This window comes from Trachemys scripta, chromosome 3, assembly GCF_013100865.1.
Source record: "Trachemys scripta elegans isolate TJP31775 chromosome 3, CAS_Tse_1.0, whole genome shotgun sequence".
NCBI classification, from domain to species: domain Eukaryota; kingdom Metazoa; phylum Chordata; order Testudines; family Emydidae; genus Trachemys; species Trachemys scripta.
The window spans coordinates 131,956,790-131,976,632 of NC_048300.1; the positions used below are offsets into that span (position 1 = coordinate 131,956,790).

At 40.3% G+C, this 19,843-nt stretch overlaps 1 protein-coding gene across 1 annotated transcript in view; it reads left to right on the forward strand.

Annotated features, from left to right (window-relative positions):
• The window catches only part of MMS22L (MMS22 like, DNA repair protein), a 134,545-nt gene that overhangs the window by 31,998 nt on the left and 82,704 nt on the right, over positions 1-19,843 (forward strand). Inside the window, exons 11-14 of the mRNA XM_034766003.1 lie at positions 3,168-3,230; positions 11,815-11,934; positions 12,361-12,587; positions 15,479-15,988. Of these exons, the coding sequence (XP_034621894.1) occupies positions 3,168-3,230; positions 11,815-11,934; positions 12,361-12,587; positions 15,479-15,988 (920 nt within the window). The remainder of the gene's footprint in view (positions 1-3,167; positions 3,231-11,814; positions 11,935-12,360; positions 12,588-15,478; positions 15,989-19,843) is intronic.

Here is a 19,843-nt window from a genome sequence, read left to right on the forward strand (position 1 = left end):
CGTATCACCCTTCCCATCTCTCCTTTATCCTAACTGCATCCGTTGACTGATCCTACATTTTGGATAACCTCCACTTTCCCAAGCACCCCATACCCTTTGTCTCCTTCAAAATTGTCCTTAAATCCTACTTCTCCTGTGGAGCCTTCCTCTGTTATTTTTTATTATTTGTATTTTGGTAGTGTCCAGTAGAGCTGGCCAGAAAACATTGTTCTTGTTCCAAAAGTGTGGTGTTTTTTTTTTTTTGTTTTTTTTTTTGAGATTTCCAAAAAATGTCTTACCCCAAATTGCGACAAAAATTCAAAATCTCAAATTTTTGCAAACAGAAAATCGGACAAATAATTTGGATCAGGTCAATTGAAACATTTCATTTCAATAATTTGTAAAAATGTTGTTTATATTTTGTCTTTTTAATTTTTTTTTTAAACTAAAAATTAAATTTCAAACCCAAGTCATTTGGAATTGAAAACGAGAACTTTTTCATTTTGAAAATGTCAAAACATCCTTTTTTGACAATCTGAAACGTTTTTAAAAAATGTTTCAAAATGGGAAGTTTGTCAAAACTGCCTCTTTTCTGCAAATACTGTTTGTTTAACTTTGAATTTCCATCCAAAATTAATAGTATAGTAAATAGGAAGTGCATCATTGACCATTTTCTAACCTGATGAAAAATTAAGAAACTGAGTTTGTGTAAATTAAGCTATATGCTTGCTTAAATAAATATGTATAGATACACTACATTGTATCTTCTTAGTAAGCAAAAAGGAGGACCAAATTTATTCTATAGGCTAATATTTAATTGCAGATCAACATGTTTTAACAAGTACAAGTCAATGAGAATCAACTTTTCTGTAGGAAAATAACTATAAAATAGAAATGCAAACCATGACTGAAACTGATGGTTTCAATCAAGTTTTCCTGCTTGCTGATTGAAATCGTGATTAAAATGGGCGATTTAAATCAATCCACCCAGTTGGGCGCCAGGGCTCCCAGGTTCCAGAGTAGGACCCCCGAGAGCCCCGGCTTAAGCTGGGGGTTATCAGGGCTTCCGGGTTCCCTGCTGAGGAGTCAGGAGCCAAGCCCAGCTTGAACTGGAATACTCAGGGCTGCCAGTCTCTCTGGCTGTGCAGCAGGGAGCCTGGAGATCTCCTGCCCTGGGGCAGTTTGCATGGTAGAGTGTCCAAGAGCTGTGGACCCTGGAAGTCCTGGGATCCCTGATTCTGAGGCAGCGCTGCCCTGGAGCCATGGACCTTGGAAGCCTGAGCCCCGCAACAACCCGCAGGTGAGCTGGCAGGAAACCAGGCAGGTTTGCAATGGACCCCTGCCTGTGTTTTATTGGAAGTTCATTGAAACATGAAGTTCATGTTTCTGTGAAACATTTCAGTGTTGACAAGTCAGCATCTTCTGGTGAAAATCTGTTTTGTAGGAAAATTCTCAACTAGCTTGCACTCCGAGGCGCATAAAACCAAAATTTTATTTTCCAATTTTCTCTGCTTGGTGTTCAAAATAACACCAGAGTCTAAAATATAAGAGCCAAATATGAAGTGGAAAATATTAATATTTATATTTAATATAATATAAAAAGCCTTTAAAATTAAACTTATCTTTGTTCCAGTGCAGAAATATCCTACTAGGTCTATTGCTTCTCTGCTACTTCAGGCACCAAATTTACTGTCCTCATTCCTAAGCAGGTCACCTGCCTTAATATATGCCCATTTTACCTACTCTTCTTCCTAACAGAATGACATCTCCCTTTACCTTTCAAAATGGGAGTATTTTTGCTCTTTGCTGTTCCTTTCTGTTCTGTGTTCATTTGTCCTTGTCCTCCTATCCTGCAGGCCATCCTTTTTTCACCTCTGACCTCTAGTATTAATTTGTGAAGAACCAGTACCACCACCTCCATCATATTCCTTTGAATATTTTTTTTGTCATGCAAAAGTGTGATATCTGCTAAACTCTCAAATGGTACTAGTGTTGAAAAGTAGACGGCAGTATATCTTTTTACATGAGTTAGTATTTAAAATTCTCTTAGCTGGGATAGGCACTGAACTGAACCATAGTCATGTGAAGCAGGAGAGGAGAGTTATTTTTTTATTACATTTGGAAATCCCAATCATAGGTCCATTATGCCGGACTCTGTGCAAATTTATAAAGGACGTCTGCTCCAAAGAGTTTAAAATTTAGATAAAGACAGGATTCAACAGAGGAGTGAAGAGGAGAAAAGTAATGGGAAAATAAGGTTACAGAGATCCTCTATGTGGATATTGTAGCACAGATAAATGAAGTAAGAGATTATCAGGGCTTTAAGTAATCAAGTTTGTGGTAGAAATCTGTATGTACATTTTTATTGGCAGATGTTCTTGGTTATAAAAACATGTCTCTTCTTCCACACCTTACATAACCAGATGTTTAAACAGCTTTACTGTCTTTAGTTTAAACTTTTTTTTCCACTCAATACTTCTGCTTTGTAGAAGTGATCTGAATGCCCATTTGAAACAACTATCAAATTTGTCAGACATGAAGGTGATGAATTATGATCCTTGTTTGATTTACCCTACAATCTTTTGAGCTGGACTTTGTCTAAGCAACAGATTATATCCTGGACCAAGTTGGTACTGACTGACATTTATTAGCATTAAACAGCTGTTTGACCTAAGTAAAATGAGTTAGTGAAAGATTTGCAAAGAAAGCCAAGAATGAGTCTGTACTTTGCTTCCCTCCTTTCCATTTTAGAGGGCTGCTGATCTTTTTGTTACTTTTGAGAAACTGTAATACAGAGTTATTACACGTGGAAACTGTCACTAGAGGGATTGATGTACAAATGGCATAAACGTTTTGTTTCTTTACTAATTTTTGGTGACTGAGAGCTATGCATAGGAATAAAATACAATCTCCTGACAAGGTTAGAGTAACACTTATGCTATAAAGACAGAAATAGAGACACATTTTTTAAATTTTATTTTTGAGAGTGCAAATAGTCTAAAGTGGGAGGAAATATCAATTGCATACATAAATGCAAAGGGACTCTTTTAAACAAACTATTGCAAAATGCTTTCAGGAAGTGGAAATTTTCAGGAAATCTCTTGTACTCTTGTTTTTATGTTTTACAATATTATATAATGTCTACTCTGAAAAATAGATATTTAACATTGACAACCATTCCTTTCCAGAAACAAGTAGAATCCAATTGGAATTTTGTGGAAGAACTGCTGAAAAGGTCCACTGATGCTCAAGTAAGTACGGGGAGGAATAAAGAATAGTGGTTGAGGTGATTTTTGAGAAGCATGCAGCACATGAAGCAAAGTATCTAACCAACAAGTTTGTCTTTGGAATTTAGTTTCTTTATTTTGATTGTATGAACATCTTTGATGTAGCTGAACTAAGACAGTGTACAGTTGGCTTCTTGTTAGCGACTACACTTATTTTAAAGTGGTTGTGCTTGATGTTAAATTGTCAGATAAAGGGAAAAGATAATTATCCTGGAAGTGCATGTGGCTACTTTGACAAGATGTATTCAGAATAAGAGCTGGATGCTTAGAAAATGTAAACCGTACACTGAATGTAAGGCTATCAAGTTGAGGAGACATGATGGGAGAGATAGTCATTGCATTGAAAATTCAGCTATATCCTCATCACAGCAGGAAGGTGACTTGCCTTGCTGAGCAATTTGTCTTACAGGCTTGAATCAAACTCTTCCTGATAAGGTTCTAGTTTCTGAGCACTCATTTCATACCTTATCATTTTTCTTTCTGCAGAGCTGTTAATGCATTGCTTCATGGCCCAGAGGTCAGAATTGACCTCCTTTTTAAAGAGCTTTTAAATATGCTGTTCTTCACATTTTTAAATATGTTACATTGCAGCTCGGTATATGTCTTCTTAAGTTGTGTGGTACAAACAGTAATTTCTGTAACGACAACAGCTACAAAAATAATTGTGTGTGCGTAAGACTACCTACATACTAAGCAATAAGAATAAACCTGCTGATTATTTCCCTTTTGATACCAGTTGAGAGAAAAACATGTTGAAATATGATACGGTTGAAAGAGGAAGATGGTTTTTCATTTGGGCCTTCTCTACACTATGGCTGAAAGCCATGATAAAGGGTGCAGTGTTTCTCACAAATACAACTGTTGCTAGCACAGCTCTAATGTAGTTCTCCTGACCATTGAAAAGAAAGATAAATATATTTTAATGGCGCTAGAAATTATGCTGTAGACTATAATCAGGCAGTGCTGCAAAGTTTTGCTTGAACAACTCTCAGAGGGAGGGGAAAAAAAAAACAATGGACTACATTGCTTAGAGAAGGCAGGGTATCAACAACCACATTTGTATTTAAAAACAGTTACTATTAGCACAGTTTAAACAATGTTGGAGAGAGGTCCTAGAGTATGATAACATGGCTGCTGAATGAAGACCAATCTCATCTAAGAGGACTCTTTTTTGTTAATTGTGTCCTACTGTGAAAATCTATTAGACCTGTACCTTTGTTTTAACATCTGTCCGAGGCATGTGTGCAGGGTTCGAATGTACGGTCTAGATTTTGTTTAAACACTTGAATATGTAAATGTAGTCAATATAAAAATGGGTCATATGTTGTAAAAATTGACTTTCACATTGACAAAGGAAATTTATCTTCAAACCTTAATTTAAATTGCAAACTGTATTTCAATTCATGTTAGCATCTGCGGTTTTAATCTGTAATCCTGCTAGCTATGAGAAAGTTATTTTCATGTACCTGTTTTTGTTTAGAGAAGTCATTTGTTAGAATATTAGACTAACTATCTCTTATTTTCATGGTTTATTGAACATTTCAAAGTGTGCGTAACTGCATCCATATCAAGGGTGTAGTACAATATGTACATTATAGATGTATCAAGGATTTTAAACAGAGAAACTAGAGAAATTTGCGATGGGAATTAGATGCTTAACATTTGGTATTACCTTATTAACCATTTTCCTATGCTCTGTCTTTTTATACTAGCATTTTTGAAGGCAAAGAAGACAATGCTAGTTTTATTAACATCTTGTACAAAATGTACTTATTCTGTTGTGAATGCTTAATGTTTTGTAGGATTTTATTTTTAAAGAAAAATGCAGGTTAAGTAGAAGAAATTTTTTATGTGCTCGTTAAACAAATTCTGAATAGCTGGGGTTCCACCATCAGATATAAGTCATGCTTTTTTGTTTTTGTTTTTTGTTTTTTTAAACAAGGTTAATAATGACACCGTAAGAGGCTCTTTGGAGGTCATTGTTCTAAAACACTAAATCCTGATTCTTCCATCAGAAGGAAAACCCCATCTTCCAAGCTGCAAAATGGTATAGGGATAAGTTCAGGTCATGGGCAATGGTCTAAGACGACAGCTGGATTATTTTCTATTTAAGTGGTTCATTACTTAATATTAAATGGCTGCTAGCTTTGTGTAGAAAATATTGCTACGGGATTGCTCAGTGTTGTGTCTGTGGAATCAGTAAAAAAAACCCAATAAAAATAATACCTATCAAGGAGGTTTATCCTCCGGTATATTTAAAATAACTGTCACAAGGACTAGATAATGTAGGCGTGGGAAGGAGAGAAGTGCAGCAGGATGGCAGATCAAGGGAGCAGAATCAAATGGAGAAACAGGCTGTGTAGTAGTAAAAGCCAATACATGACTGAAGGGTGGATTGTGTTCTTTGTGAAAATGGTAGGATAATGCTATTGGAATTAACTGCTCAGGCCTGGCCTCAAATTACTCTACTTCGTTGGTGTAACACTGCCTGGGGGTAACAAGGGTTGTGAGGCACCTCACCCTTAGCATGAGGAAGCCTGTCTGTGCCTGACATGGGTCAGCTTCCTAACTCTGCTGGCCACTGGCAACACAAGGCTCCACTCCACTCTAGGCTCCATGAGCCCCTGCAGGTTAGTGCTTGGCATACCACAACCCTCGAGCCTTCTGCATATCTCTGTGACCAGCCCCTGGTCTACTGGACGGTTGCACTATTCACAGATTTGCTGCTTCCAAAGAAACAGTTCACCAGTTCTGCCTCAGATTGCCTCTCCACTTAACACACAGCACTTAGATGTACTTGGTTTCCCTATAAACATAAGTTATGTTTAACGAAGCATAGAGATTCAAGTAATAGCAGGTAGATGTATTGGGACAAATGGTTACATACAAAGTAAAATCATAGCATGCATTCTAGAGCCTGGACTTCATTAACTAGGCATTCTCATGTCTTGTCGAGTGATCACCCAAAGTCCTTGCACTTTATAACCAAGCTGGCTATGATCCTCCTTTAATGAGACAGGCAAACGGTTAGCTTGCTTTCTAGGCAAAGGATCCAGTGTGTTCCTTTGCCCCCCAAGATATACAAGTCTTTACTTGTCTTCATTCATAAACAAGACACCTCCTTGCTGTTTTGTTCCTGTACATTTTCTCTCTTGTAGCTTAGACAACCTTTTGACTGGCGCCTGGCTCAGTATGCAAATAAGCCTGTATTGTGAAGCAGACAACCAATAAACGAATAGACCATTTGTTACCCCCTGCCTGAAAGGACCATGTCCAAGGCATGTCACCTTTGGGTAACCTGCCTTAGCTCCAAGGCTTTCTGAATGTAATTTTCAGTATAGATACATAACTTCTTACATTTTTATCCATACATATATTTCACAATGATTATTATGACCTGTGGGCTACTGGCTTTTACATGCCACACTTTGGTGAGCTATTGTGCATATAGCTGACCCCAGAGATCCCTATAAATCCCTGTGACCCCTGTGCAAGTTTGCATCAAGTGGACTCTGGGTCACAGTTGGTAACTCCTGCCGGACAAAGGAAAAGACATACCCATCCTTCTGAGAACTACAATAGCAGCTGCAAAAAAATAATCTTTAAGAACTCGATAGAGTTGAACCAATCATCTGTTGGCAGTACAGAGATAAGCAGTGATGAGATCCTATTCATGTAGTACATATATCGGGGAGGTTGGCCATTATTATTATTTAATATTTATATTCCTTCAGGGCTCATATCAGCATGGTGGTCCCCAGGTAGTTAGTGCTGTATTAATGCCAAAGAAGACATGCTCCCCACTATCAAGAGTTTATAATCTAAGGAGACGAGTGACATATGAAAGATGGGGGGAGATGTTTAGGTAGTACTATCATTTTGATTATATCTGGTGTTGAACCCCTCATAAGTTCTGATTATATCCAGCAGCACAGGAGTTCATATTAAACAAAAAAAAAGTAATCCTAAACGGAGAGTGCATGATACCCAATAATATATAAAGTCTGAGGACTGTTTCATGTTACATTTGAGATAAAATCTACAATGTATATCTTGTAGTAGAAGTCTGCTCTAATGTAATATTGGACACTGGGATAATGAAGGTCTGAAATCAAAGAAGAGCTCAATGTTGTTTTTTGTTGAATTTTTAAGCTAGGTCCCAGATATTATCCTGTGGGCAAAAATATGGCTCTAAGAATGGACACTATTAATTTTCTTCTTATAGTTTTGGTATAACAAGTCTTGCAACTTGGTTGGTGTCTAGAGAAACTAATACGTTGGCCTGTTGTAATTCTTATATGCAAGATACCCACTTTCACTCTCCTTTAGACAGAGGAGACACTGGAAACTGTTATGGTTGAAGAATCTTAGTTTTCAGATTAGATTTATTCTCAGGGTCTTCTTTTATGGAGATTATTGATTAATGTGTAAAATTATATTAAATGTAAAAACAAAAATTGGGAAGTCCTCAGCTGTAGTATATTCTTATACTTAATAAATTCACGAAGTATTTTCTCCAAAATTTTCTATGTTGGGCTCATTGAAGTAGAATGCAAACATTTGTGGGGGTTTTCACATGCTTCCATATATAAATTGTAGAGAATATCCTTTTTCCAGATTTACAAATGAAAATCCTGCCTCACCCTTTAATTTATTTTAGAAATATGCTATTTTGTAAAGTTTGAGAGTCTGCCAGGTGACCATGCACCCTATATTCATTGCACATAGGAAGAGAGGGCAGAGAGAATTTGAGTCTATTGCAAATGATTTCTTTGATTGCCCACACTATTCTGATAAAATGTGGCAAATAATATTTTTCCCCAGGGATGTATTGATTCAGGGAGTCAAGTGTGACTTAATGTGTTTTAATCTGCATAGCTACTTTAGCATCACAGGTTGAAATGGGGCTGGTCTGAAGCCCAAGAAAAACAACTAGCTACTTGAGCTACGCATTCTATGCAATGCGAGGACTGGCAGTGGGACTGGAATTGGAGGAAATAACTCCATGACCTTTATCTGTGGGATGGGCAGGCATTTCTGTTCTTCTCCAGCAAGATATTTCAAAGCTTCAGATAGTAAGGCGAGTCCTGGATTCATAGAATCATAGAAGATTAGAGTTGGAAGGGACCTCAGGAGATCTAGTCCAATCCCCTGCTCAAAGTAGGACCAATCCCAACTAAATCATCCCAGCCAGGGCTATGTCAAGCCGGGCCTTCAAAATCTGTAAGGATGGAGATTCCACCACCTCCCTAGGTAACCCCTTCCAGTGCTTCACCACCCTCCTGGTGAAATAGTTTTTCCTAGTATCCAACCTAGATCTCCTCCACTGCAACTTGAGACCATTGCTTCTTGTTCTGTCATCTGCCTCCACTGAGAACAGCCGAGCTCCATCCTCTTTTGGAACTCCCCCTTCAGGGAGGTACTCTTTTATTGCTCCTTTCTCTCCCCCTCGCCCCCCCCCCCCCATAACTCCTTTAATTATTCTTAATATTGCATGAGTTTGGTCACTTAGAAATATGCAGTGGAATCCTCGAGTAGTGACATCCCTACATGTCTAGAACAATTTCACTGTAATCTCACAATGACCAGCATTTCAGGCTGGACTTGCCAATGTGTTAAAAACAATTTTTGATTTTTCTCTGTCTTTACTATGGCCCACATCTGGGTGGAATCTTAGGAGTGGTAAATGAACAGAATGCTCCCTTCTTTGCAACAGAGCTAGCAAGGATATTGAAACCTCACAGGTGCCATAGTGGCAGTGGCAAGCCCCCAATCTTCTCATGCACATGGTTCTTCTGCGGACATGCTGCAGAGAGGGAAGTGCCTCCTGTTTGGAGTAGCAGTAACATATGCTGCAAAATGTCATTAAGTTATTGGCAATGGCAAGAGTAACATTACTTTTAGATTAGCTGTTCCCTGGCTGCTGCTCATCAGCAGTAGCTAGGCCACCCATCACTTTGTCACATTACTCAATGGAAGCTCAATGGGGCAAGGTCAGGCCTGATGGCTATAAGAGGGTCCAGGAAGGCCAGTAGGTTAGCCCTAGAATGTTAAAGGCTCTTTTTCTACAAGCTGAGAAGGGGTTACCTCAGGTCAATTAGGGACCCCTGAATCCAATTAAGGACTGCCTGAGGCCTTTAAAAATCTTTCCTCTGGAGAGAGAAAAGGAGAGAGAGACAAGCCAAGCTGCTGCCAGGCTAGTGGCAGCAGGGAAATAAGCTTCTCCAGGATGAGAGTTGTGCTTCTTCCCATAAGGGAAACATCCAAACCTGAGTGCATGCTAGGGGAAGGACTGACACCCTGGGGAAAACAACAGGACAACACCCTGCCCCAGTGAGGAGACAGGGAAAGGTATCCCCCTTTGGTTTTGAGTTTGAGAGACTGTTTCCTTTTTGTTTGGTGGAGGATCACCCCTTAGGCCGAACCCGAGGCCTACCCTGAAAATACGGCCAAAGAAACACAGAAGGAGGAAGGCAAATACTGCTCAGAGTGGGGCTGATTTACCCCAGGCCCGCCACCACCAGAGGGGGAAGTGCTAAGTCTGGCAAGACGAAGGAGGTGCCTCGCCACAGTAAGCTATGCATAACTTGGGCATGTGCTATTGGAGGGTGCTACTGTGCCTCTCACATTCCTTGTAGTCCCTGCCCCATGTACCATCTTTTGAGGTTTCTGCACCATGCTAAGCGTATGGCCCTATAAACCCGGTTTCGCTATATGTGAGTTTACTGTATCTAAATACAACTAAGAATGTGCACCATAACCCACAATTGTAGTTTAACAGCTAACTGCTTTCTTGCAGAGTATTACTGGGTGACAATGCCGGTATTGCATCACCTTCCTCAACATTGCGGTCAGTTTAAACAGTGAAACACTACAGACAACTATGTACAAGAAGCCACGGATCACTACATCTACCTTCATAGATTCAGTAATCACCAAGAAATCTGTTAGCTACAGCGAGGCATGGAGAGCTTGCCTAAACTTAAAATGCTTCAGCAGCACAGTTGCATCACCGTAGGGCTTTGGTGTAGGCACTACCGATGCCAATGGGAGGTATTCTCCTGTCGGCATAGGGAATCCACCTCCCTGAGAGGGGGTTGCTAGGTCAACAGAAGAATTTTTACATCGACCTAGCACTGTCTACACAGGGGCTTAGATTGGTTTAACTACACGGCTCAGGGGTGTGGATTTTTCACACCCCTGACACACGTAGTTAAACTGACCTAATTTTCTAGTGTAGAGCAGGCCTTAACTACCACAGAATATGCTCCGAGGAGAAAGTTTGGGATATACACCTTAACACACTTAAAACCGCCTTCTTCAAACAAGGACACTCCACCAGAAAAGTGGATTGTGTCATGGAGTGGGCTACCCAAATACCCTGAGAGAACCTACTTCATTACAGAAATAAAATCCCCTTCGACCGCACATCCTTAGTGGTTACCTCCCCCACACACACACCCCCCACACACTAGAACTCATATGGGAATATTCTCAAACAACTACAACCCATACTCGATGGGAACCCCACCCTGAAAGAAATCTTTCCTGAAGCCACTCTTCTGGCCTTCAAAGAACCACCCCAGCCTCTCCAACCTCATCATCAGAAGCAAACTCTCCACAGACCAACACTAGTCAATGTGACACCAGACCCTGCCAGAGCAACAGATGCAAAAACTGCAGACATATCTGCAGTGCTACAGTGATCAACACCCTCCACAGCAAACCTTTCAAGATCCATGGATCCTATACATGCCTATCACAAAATGTTGGGTGCACCTCATCCAGTGCACTGAATGCCCCGTTAACAACTATGTGGGTGAAGACAGACACAATCACTATTATCTTGAATGAACTCTCATAGAAAAATAAGAAAAGACAAAAATATATCACCTGTGGGTGAACACTTTTTTCACAAAACAACAATTCTACATCTGACTTCTCAGTTCTCATTCTCAAAGGAAATCTGCACAAAACCTTCAAAAGAGAAGCCTGGGAGCTTAAATTCATAACTTTACTAGACACTAAAAATCTTGGACTGAATAGAGATGCTGGATTTATGGCTTATTACAACAATCTGTAACCCACTAACATCATTCTGGCCCTCTCCCCATCTGGCTCCCTTTTTTCTCTCTCCCTTCCTTTCCTCCTTGTGACTGGAGAGGTGTTAATGGGCCATTTCACCTTGAATGGCCCCTTGAACTATGTGTTAACTACTTATGCTAAACAATCTGTTCCACCTTGTTTTTAGCTGTAATACTCTGAATACATTCCCAGACCTGAAGACAAGCTGTGTAAGCTCAAAAGTGTCTCTTTCACCAACAGAAGCTAGTCTAATAAAGGATATTACCTCACTCGCCTTGTCTCTCTGCCAATGCCTGCATTTGTCAGATATTATTTTCTAGCTCACTGCTCATAATAGTGGATACTTTTACTCAAAAGTATATAACTAGAAATAATATTTATAGAAGAAGATTGTCAGCAGTCTGGAAGTTATTTGTAATCTAAATGGGTTTTTTTAATTAACATATTTTTTTATTATTATAAGGCTGCTGTATTAGAGGAACAGATACGAATGCATCTTCAGTGCTGTTTGACTCTGTGTAGCTTCTGGGACTTGAATCTACCTACTGTCACCATACTCTGGGAGTATTACAGCAAGAATCTGGTTAGTAAATGCATATGTGAAAAATGAGAGTTACAAGTGTGCCCCCTCCCATCTGAGAAATTACTTTATGCTCTGAACTACTTGAAATAGCAGTCACATTTGTGAAAAAGTTCTAATCTGTTTTAGCTCAACGTGGGTTGAAATGTCCCAGAAATTGCTACCATGTAACAAAATATTCTTGAACATCTCAATTTCTAGATATTGCACATGTCATGGGGAAGTTTGGGGATGTGTTAACCTCCATTATCATTTGTGCTCAGAGCTGAGAAAAGTGAGATTTCCTAAAGAAGTTCTGTACACAGTGACAGTGCGTTTTGTTCTGGGTGGCAGGGGTGATATGAAGATGACCTTTTGTTGTTTGTATGAAGGAATTTACATAGTTATTTAGCACTTAACATTCTTTTCTGCTTTTACTTTGTCTTCCAGAATAGTTCCTTCACCATTCCGTGGCTTGGTCTGAAGGGTCTAGCAAGTGTTAGTAAAACTCCTTTGTCTATGCTTGAATTGGTGAAAAACTGCTGTTCTGACCAGCAGAGCCCTGACCTGTATAAGTCCAGCAACAGTTACCTAATTTTTCTCTGTATTTTGGCACAAACGATGAAAGAAGCAATGGAGAGCAATGTAACCCATCCTTGGAAACAAATTAAAGGAAGGTAATCTTTTAACTTGGCAGGTGCCATATACCAGTAGTTCCAATAATATCCTTTTCTTTCTTTTTATAGCCATTTCAACTTTTCCATTTTTAAGTTTTTCCTTTTTTGTGAGGTTTTAGTTTGTTACTTTGTGAGTTTTGAAATATGGCAATAGCCATAAAGGAATAATTAGGCTGTGTACAAAGACATATGAAAAATAGTTAACTGAAACATTAGTTTTTCTAATTTAATATAGGTGTGTGATTAACTTGTGTAATCAGGCGCAGACTCTCCCCTGCGGCGCCTCCTGTTGGTCATCTCAGGAATTAGCTTGCCAGCCTCCAGAGCGCCCTCTGCAGGCCAGGTGTCCCGCCTGTCTTTGGCCCCCGTGTCCCTCCCAGACCCCGGTGCCCTTGACTTAGGTGCTGCCCCCCTGGCAGTACCCCACTCTTTCTCTCTGGGTCTCCCCACCCAGGGGAACCCCCACCCCTTCTCCCAATGTTGCCTCAGTCATGGCTACTGCCAGTCACCATCTAGCCCCCACACCCTGGGGCAGACTGCAGTCTATCAGCCAATCAGCACCGGCAACAAGGGGTTTGGACTGGCTGCCTTTACCCACCCTCAGGCTGCCCCTCTGCAACCCCAATACCTATATGGCCTAGGACCAGACCCTGCAGCCTGGGGAGTTGCACTGGCCTAGGGCTTCCCCACCCTCAAGGCCTTTCTCCAGCCCTGCTTCACTCTAGGTCCCCAGGTGAGCTCCCTGCAGGCAGGCTTGTCTCCCTCTCTCCTGTCAGAGGGAGACTCCTATGCGCTGGCTACCCTGGCCTTCTTATAAGGCTGAGTGGCTCAGTGTGGGGGCGTGGCCCCAGCTGCAGCCACTTCCCCAATCAGCTGGGGTTTTTGCTCCCTTTTACCCAGGCCCTTGCCCTCTGCAGGGCTTTTCCAACTCCTTCAGGGCTGGAGCGGGTAATCACCCCGCTACAACTTGCAATCTTGTATTTTAAGAAGAATAACAACTTCTGCTTCTGCTGATCAGTGAATGTGCTATAACTTTTCAAATGACTTGCATTTACAATGGTTTAACCTCTAAACAAGTAGATTTTCACTTCAGACCACAAATAAATTGATTAGTATTGTTATTGGATGTAGCAAACTATTAGATTAAGTTCTGGGTGTTTTTGCAATATCTTTATTAAGATTTTATTGGACTACAATACATTTATTACCAGAAAGGAAAGTGTATTGTGATAAACAAGGTAAAAGTTATACATATCACATTTCTGTGTTTCTCTTGTTATACTCAAAAAAGTTAAGGTTTTTAAAAAATGCTCACACGACCAAGTCTGCTGAATCAGTGTCTTGTTTTATTTAGCAATTTTAATTAATTTGCTTTATTGAAAAGAAACTATACTTAATATTTCTCTTATTTTAACTTGCTTTTTAATTCCTTAATTTAAGAGGGAGAATAATAATAGATAATCAATATCATGTGCAAGTCTGCTCAACCAGCATTCATCATTTCTACCTTGAATAAGTCAATTATACAAGTAACAAAATTTTAACAGCCTACAGCTATGATTTTGGGATGAACTCTGTTTTCGGCAGCTAACCAAGCATTAATTGGTGCATGAAAAACATAAATGCCTGTCAGTAGTAATTTACTACTAAACAACATTAATGGGATTTGCTACAATTTTTGGTGGCTAGATTTTAAAACCTCAACACCATTTCTAACTATTTTTCCAGGTGAAAGGATAGGAGGAAATTAGTGTTTATGGAAGTTAACTATTATGCGTAGAACGGGTCGTAAATGGAGGGTGAAGAGTATACCATATTTTTTAACGCCAAACAGTAAAAATTTGGACAAACCATGCTGAGTCCTTTGTTCCCTCATATCTTAAGAAAAATATTTAAAATATGGTAAAATTTCTTTAGAGTTCAGTCTAACAGTCTCCACGTTAAAGGGCACCTATGTGAAAGCTTGGGATATGCAAAGTAGCAGCACTTCTTCTTGCTACACTTGACCACCAGTTATATGACCAATGCAGCTTAAAGCCCCCCATCACACTTTCCCACTAAATAGAAATTGCACTCTCAAGTGCCTCCGCCCTCTGTCAGTGTCCTCTCAAACAGGAAGGGCGTTGCAGTTTACACAAATAAGTGTGTTTGGGCCATTCCAGATTTTTGGGGAAAGGAGGCGAGCATTCTGAAGAAAAAAAGGTGGTCAATAGGGAATGCTGTGTCAACAGCCCCCGAACCCACCTCTTTTATCACAAGGGGGATGAAGCACAAAGGTCTTATCACAGCTGTGGCAGTATAGCATAGGAGAAGAGGTATTTTTTCATGTACGGTGTTCTCAAGCCATTGTGAGCTTTATAAGTCAAAACAGACTTCTTAAACTCCACCTGAAAACCAGTGAGCATCCATTGCGGAACCTGGAGCACTAGTAACACATGCTGCAACTGAGAGGCCCCACTTATTTATTCAGGTTGATGGTGATGTGTTCAGTTCTGAAAGGGGGAAAGGTATGAAGGAAACCATCTGAGCCAAAGCTTTGTTCCAGTAGTACTGGCTAATCTAATCTTTCTGCTAGAGGTGAGACGCTTGCATCAACAGTAGTTGACATGGGGAGAAAGGTTAGGTTTCACCGTGGGTTGGAAATCCCTTGGCATGCACCCTGGATTGGGAAAAAGAAGGGAAGGAATTAGCTTGTTCCAGGTTAAAACAGGTTAAAAGGATGGGGGAGAGAAGAGAAATTTAAAAATAGAGAAGAATTGCTTAAAGTAAGTGTGTGGAGCTAGAGTAAAGGTGTAAAATGGGACTAGTACAGCTCTTCAAGGAGATGGAAAGAAATATGCTTTAACATAATTTAAACTTTTTTGTATTTTTTTTTTTTTTTTATTTTGTAGAATTTATTCCAAGTTCCATCAGAAAAGAATGCGAGAGCTGACAGAGGTGGGGCTGCAGAACTTCTTTAATCTTTTCCTTGTGTTAGCGGCTGTTGCAGAGACAGAGGACATTGCAAGCCGGGTGTTGGATCTCCTGGATTTTCTTAGCCCAACCTCCACCAGCACGTCTCAGAGAGCTCTAATTTGGAGAGGCTACTTTGCCTTCCTTTTGATGTATATTGAGAAGAACATGGACATCAGCGTTCTAGCTGAGAAACTTTCACATGCTTTCTGTGAAAAGGCAAAGGAGTTTTTAGTCACCAAGAATGATCACACACACAAACAAAATCTCTGGACACCACTCTCCACTTACATTGATGGTGTTCAAGAAGTGTTTGAGACCAGCTGCTACTTGAACCTTTCCCAGGAAAAGTTGTTGAATGATGGATTTAGTATGCTGCTCCCGGCTTGTCGAGGAACTGAACTCAACATGGTCCTAAACTTCCTGCAGGTGGTTCTGTCCAGGCTCAGGTAAGTTATTCAGATAAATCATGAACACAGACTGGTATCTTGCTTTGTTTTTGTCACTAAATTGTAGTCATTGAACCAATAAGAGGTGAAGCCATTTTAGATTTGGTATTGGTGAGTAATGAGGACCTCATAGAAGAACTGGTTGTAGGGGACAACCTTGGTTCGAGTGATCGTAAGCTAATTCAGTTTAAACTAAATAGAAGGATAATCAAAAATAGATCTGCAACTAGGGATCTTGATTTCTAAAGGACTAACTTAAAAAAATTAAGGGAATTAGTTAGGGAAGTGGACTGGGCCAAAGAACTCAAGGATCTGAATGTGGAGGATGCTTGGAATTTAAGTCAAAGCTGCAGAAACTATCTGAAGGTTGCATCCCAAGCCAGGGGAAAAAATTCATAGGGAAGGGTTGCAGACCAACCTGGATGAGCAAGCATCTCAACCAGGTGATTAAGAGAAAGCAGAAGGCCTACAAGGAATGGAAGATGGGATAGATCAGCAAGGAAAACTACCTCTTGGAGGTGAGAAGGTGTAAGGATTAAGTGAGAACTGCCAAAAGTCAAGCAGAGTTGGACCTTGCAAAGGGAATTTCTATAGGGAAAGGTTCTATAGTCGGATAAACAAAAAGAAAACAAGGAAAGAAGAAGTGGGACCACTAACCTCTGAGGGTGGGGTAGAGTTTAAAGATAATCTAGGCATGGCCTAACACCTAAACAAATACTTTGCCTCTATTTTTAATCAGTCTAATGAAGAGCTTAGAGGTAGTGGCAGGGTGGCTAATGGGAATGAGGATATGGAGGTAAAAATGACCACATCTGAGGTGAAAGTCAAACTCAAACAGCTTAATGGGACTAAATTGGGAGATCCAGATAATCTCCATCCAAAAATATTAAAGGAACTGGCACATGAAATTGCAAGCTTAATAGCAAGGATTTTTAATGAATCTGTAAATTCGGAGGTTGCACCCTATGACTGCAAGGTTCCTATTTTTAAGGAAGGGGAAAAAAAGGGATCCCGGAAACTACGGGCATGTTAGTTTGACCTCAACTGTATGCAAAGTCTTGGAATAAATTTTGAAAGAGAAAATAGTTAAGGACATAGAGGTGAGCAATAAGTGAGGCCTGGTCCACACTAACCCCCCACTTCGAACTAAGATACACAACTTCAGCTACGTGAATAACGTAGCTGAAGTCGAAGTACCTTAGTTCGAACTTACCGCGGGTCCAGACGCGGCAGGCAGGCTCCCTCGTCGACTCCGCGTACTCCTCTCGCGGAGCAGGAGTACTGGTGTCGACGGCGAGCACTTCCAGGATCGATCCCAGAAGATCGATTGCTTACCGCCGGACCCGGAGGTAAGTATAGACCTACCCTGAGATAAAATACAACATGGTTTTACAACAGGTAGATCATGCCAGACCAGCTTGATCTCCTTCTTTGAGAAGACAACTGTTTTTTTTGAGAACTAATCTACTTGGATTTCAGTAAGGCATTTGATATGGTTCGACGTGGGAAATTATTAGTTACATTGGAGAAGATGGGAATTACTATGAGAATTGAAAGGTAGATAAGGAACTGGTTAAAGGGGAGACTACAACGGGTCATACTGAGAGGTGAACTGTCAGGCTGGAGGGAGGTTACTAATGGAGTTCCTCAGGGATCGATCTTGGGTTCGATCTTATTTAACATTTTTATTACCAACATTGGCACAAAAAGTTGAGTATGCTAATAAAATTTGTGGATGACACAAAGTTTGGTCATATTGCCAATACAGAGGAGGACCAGAATATCATACAAGATGATCTGGATGATCTTGTAAACTGGCGTAATAGGAAAGGTATGAAATTTAATATTGCAAAATGCAAGGTCATGCATTTAGGGCCTAACAACAAGATTTTTTTCTATAAGCTGGGAACATACGAGTTGGAAGTGACAAAGGAAGAGAAAGACCTGGGTGTATTTGTTGATAACAGGATGACTATGAGCCACTAATGTGATGCGGCTGTGAAAAAGGCTAATGCAGTCCTAGGATGCATCAGGAGAGGTATTTCCAGTAGAGACAAGGAAGTATTAGTACCATTATACAAGGCACTGGTGAGACCTCATCTGGAATACTTTGTGCAATTCTGGTCTCCCATGTTTAAGAAAGATGAATTTAAACCATTACAGGTGCTGAGAAGGGCTACTAGGATCATCCACGGAATGGAAAACCTACTTTATGAGAGGAGATTCAACGAGCTTGGCTTGTTTAGCATAACCTGCAGTTATCCTTACTAATCCATCCCTCCTGGGAGCACTGGTAGCTTTCCAAAGCCATCAAACAGCAAAATAGACAAACTGAAAACCAGAATCTCCTCAGCTGTGGGGAACAATCCTGACCTGGCAGAGGGGAGGTGAAAAATGTGACCAAAGATGATTGCTCTCTATAAATACATTAGAGGGATAAATACCAGGGAGGGAGAGGAATTATTTAAGGTAAGCACCAATGTCAACACAAGAACAAATGGATATAAATGGGCCATCAACAAATTTAGGCTTGAAATTCAGATGATGGTTTCTAACTATCAGAGGAGTGAAATTGTGGAACAGCCTTCCAAGGGGAGCAGTGGGAGCACAAAACCTAACTGGTTTCAAGACTGAGCTAGATAAGTTTATGGAGGGGATGGTACAATGAGTCTGCCTACAATGGCATTTGGCTGATCTGCAGCTGCTAACAGCAAATATCTCCAATGGCTGGTGATGGGACACTAGTTGGGGAGGGCTCCTGACTTAATACAGAAAATTCTTTCCCACGTGTTTGGCTGGTGGGTCTTGCCCACATGCTCAGGGTCTAACTGATCACCATATTTGGGGTTGGGAAGGAATTTTCCCCCCGGGTCAGATCGGCAGATTTGCCTTTCTCTACAGCATGGGGCACGGGTCACTTGACGGTTTCAATTAGCGTTAATGGTGGATTCTCTACAACTTGAAGGTTTTAAATCATGATCTGAGGACTTCAGTAACTCAGCCAGAGGTTAGGGGTCTATTACAAGACTGGGTGGGTGAGGTTCTGTGGCCTGCAATGTGCAGGAGGTCATACTAGATGATTGTGGTGGTCCCTGCTGGCCTTAAAGTCTATGAGTCTATAATGTATTCACTTCTCTGTCAAACAGAACAAAACTGAAGAGGTGACTCTGCAGGATTGTGAATTACATTTTAAATTCTGAATTTCAATCCACAAATCTCTCTGTTCAGAAAATCTTTCTCTGCTGTTTCAGTCCTGAGGTGTGAGATCCCAGATATCTCTCTTTGCTATGAATTGATGCCACTGTAGGCCAAATTATTTATTTTTCATTTTCTTGGACAGCATTGTGAGCAAAACTGAAGTTCTCTGGGTTTTGGCCTCTTTTAAAATTATAATCAGTATTCAATTAGTAACATTTAATTATATATTGCACACTCTGCTCTAATTTTCCGGTCATATTTTTTCACCTACGCATTCATGCAACAGTGCACCAGGTAAGTACCTAGTTAGAAATAAAACACAGAAAATGGAGGCAAGAAGTGTCTGATGGAAAGAAGGAAATCCTATTTTATCACTAAATAATCAATTTTGCTTTGATTTATTGGTGTAGTTTCCAACATCCAAATTGCCCTTCCTGCAATAAACATTTATGTCTACTAATTCACTTTGGAGGTAGTCCTGCAGTTTAAAGCCAAAACTGCTTTAGGAGGGCTGAAAAAACATTTCCCCCATAATTCCAGTGCAAGCCATAATAAGACAGTTATTGATCTGCCACTACATGAGACCTTTGAGCTTGAGATTTGTGGAGGAGGGGCAGTGAGAAATGCACATTATGAATAGTGAGAAAAAATTGACCT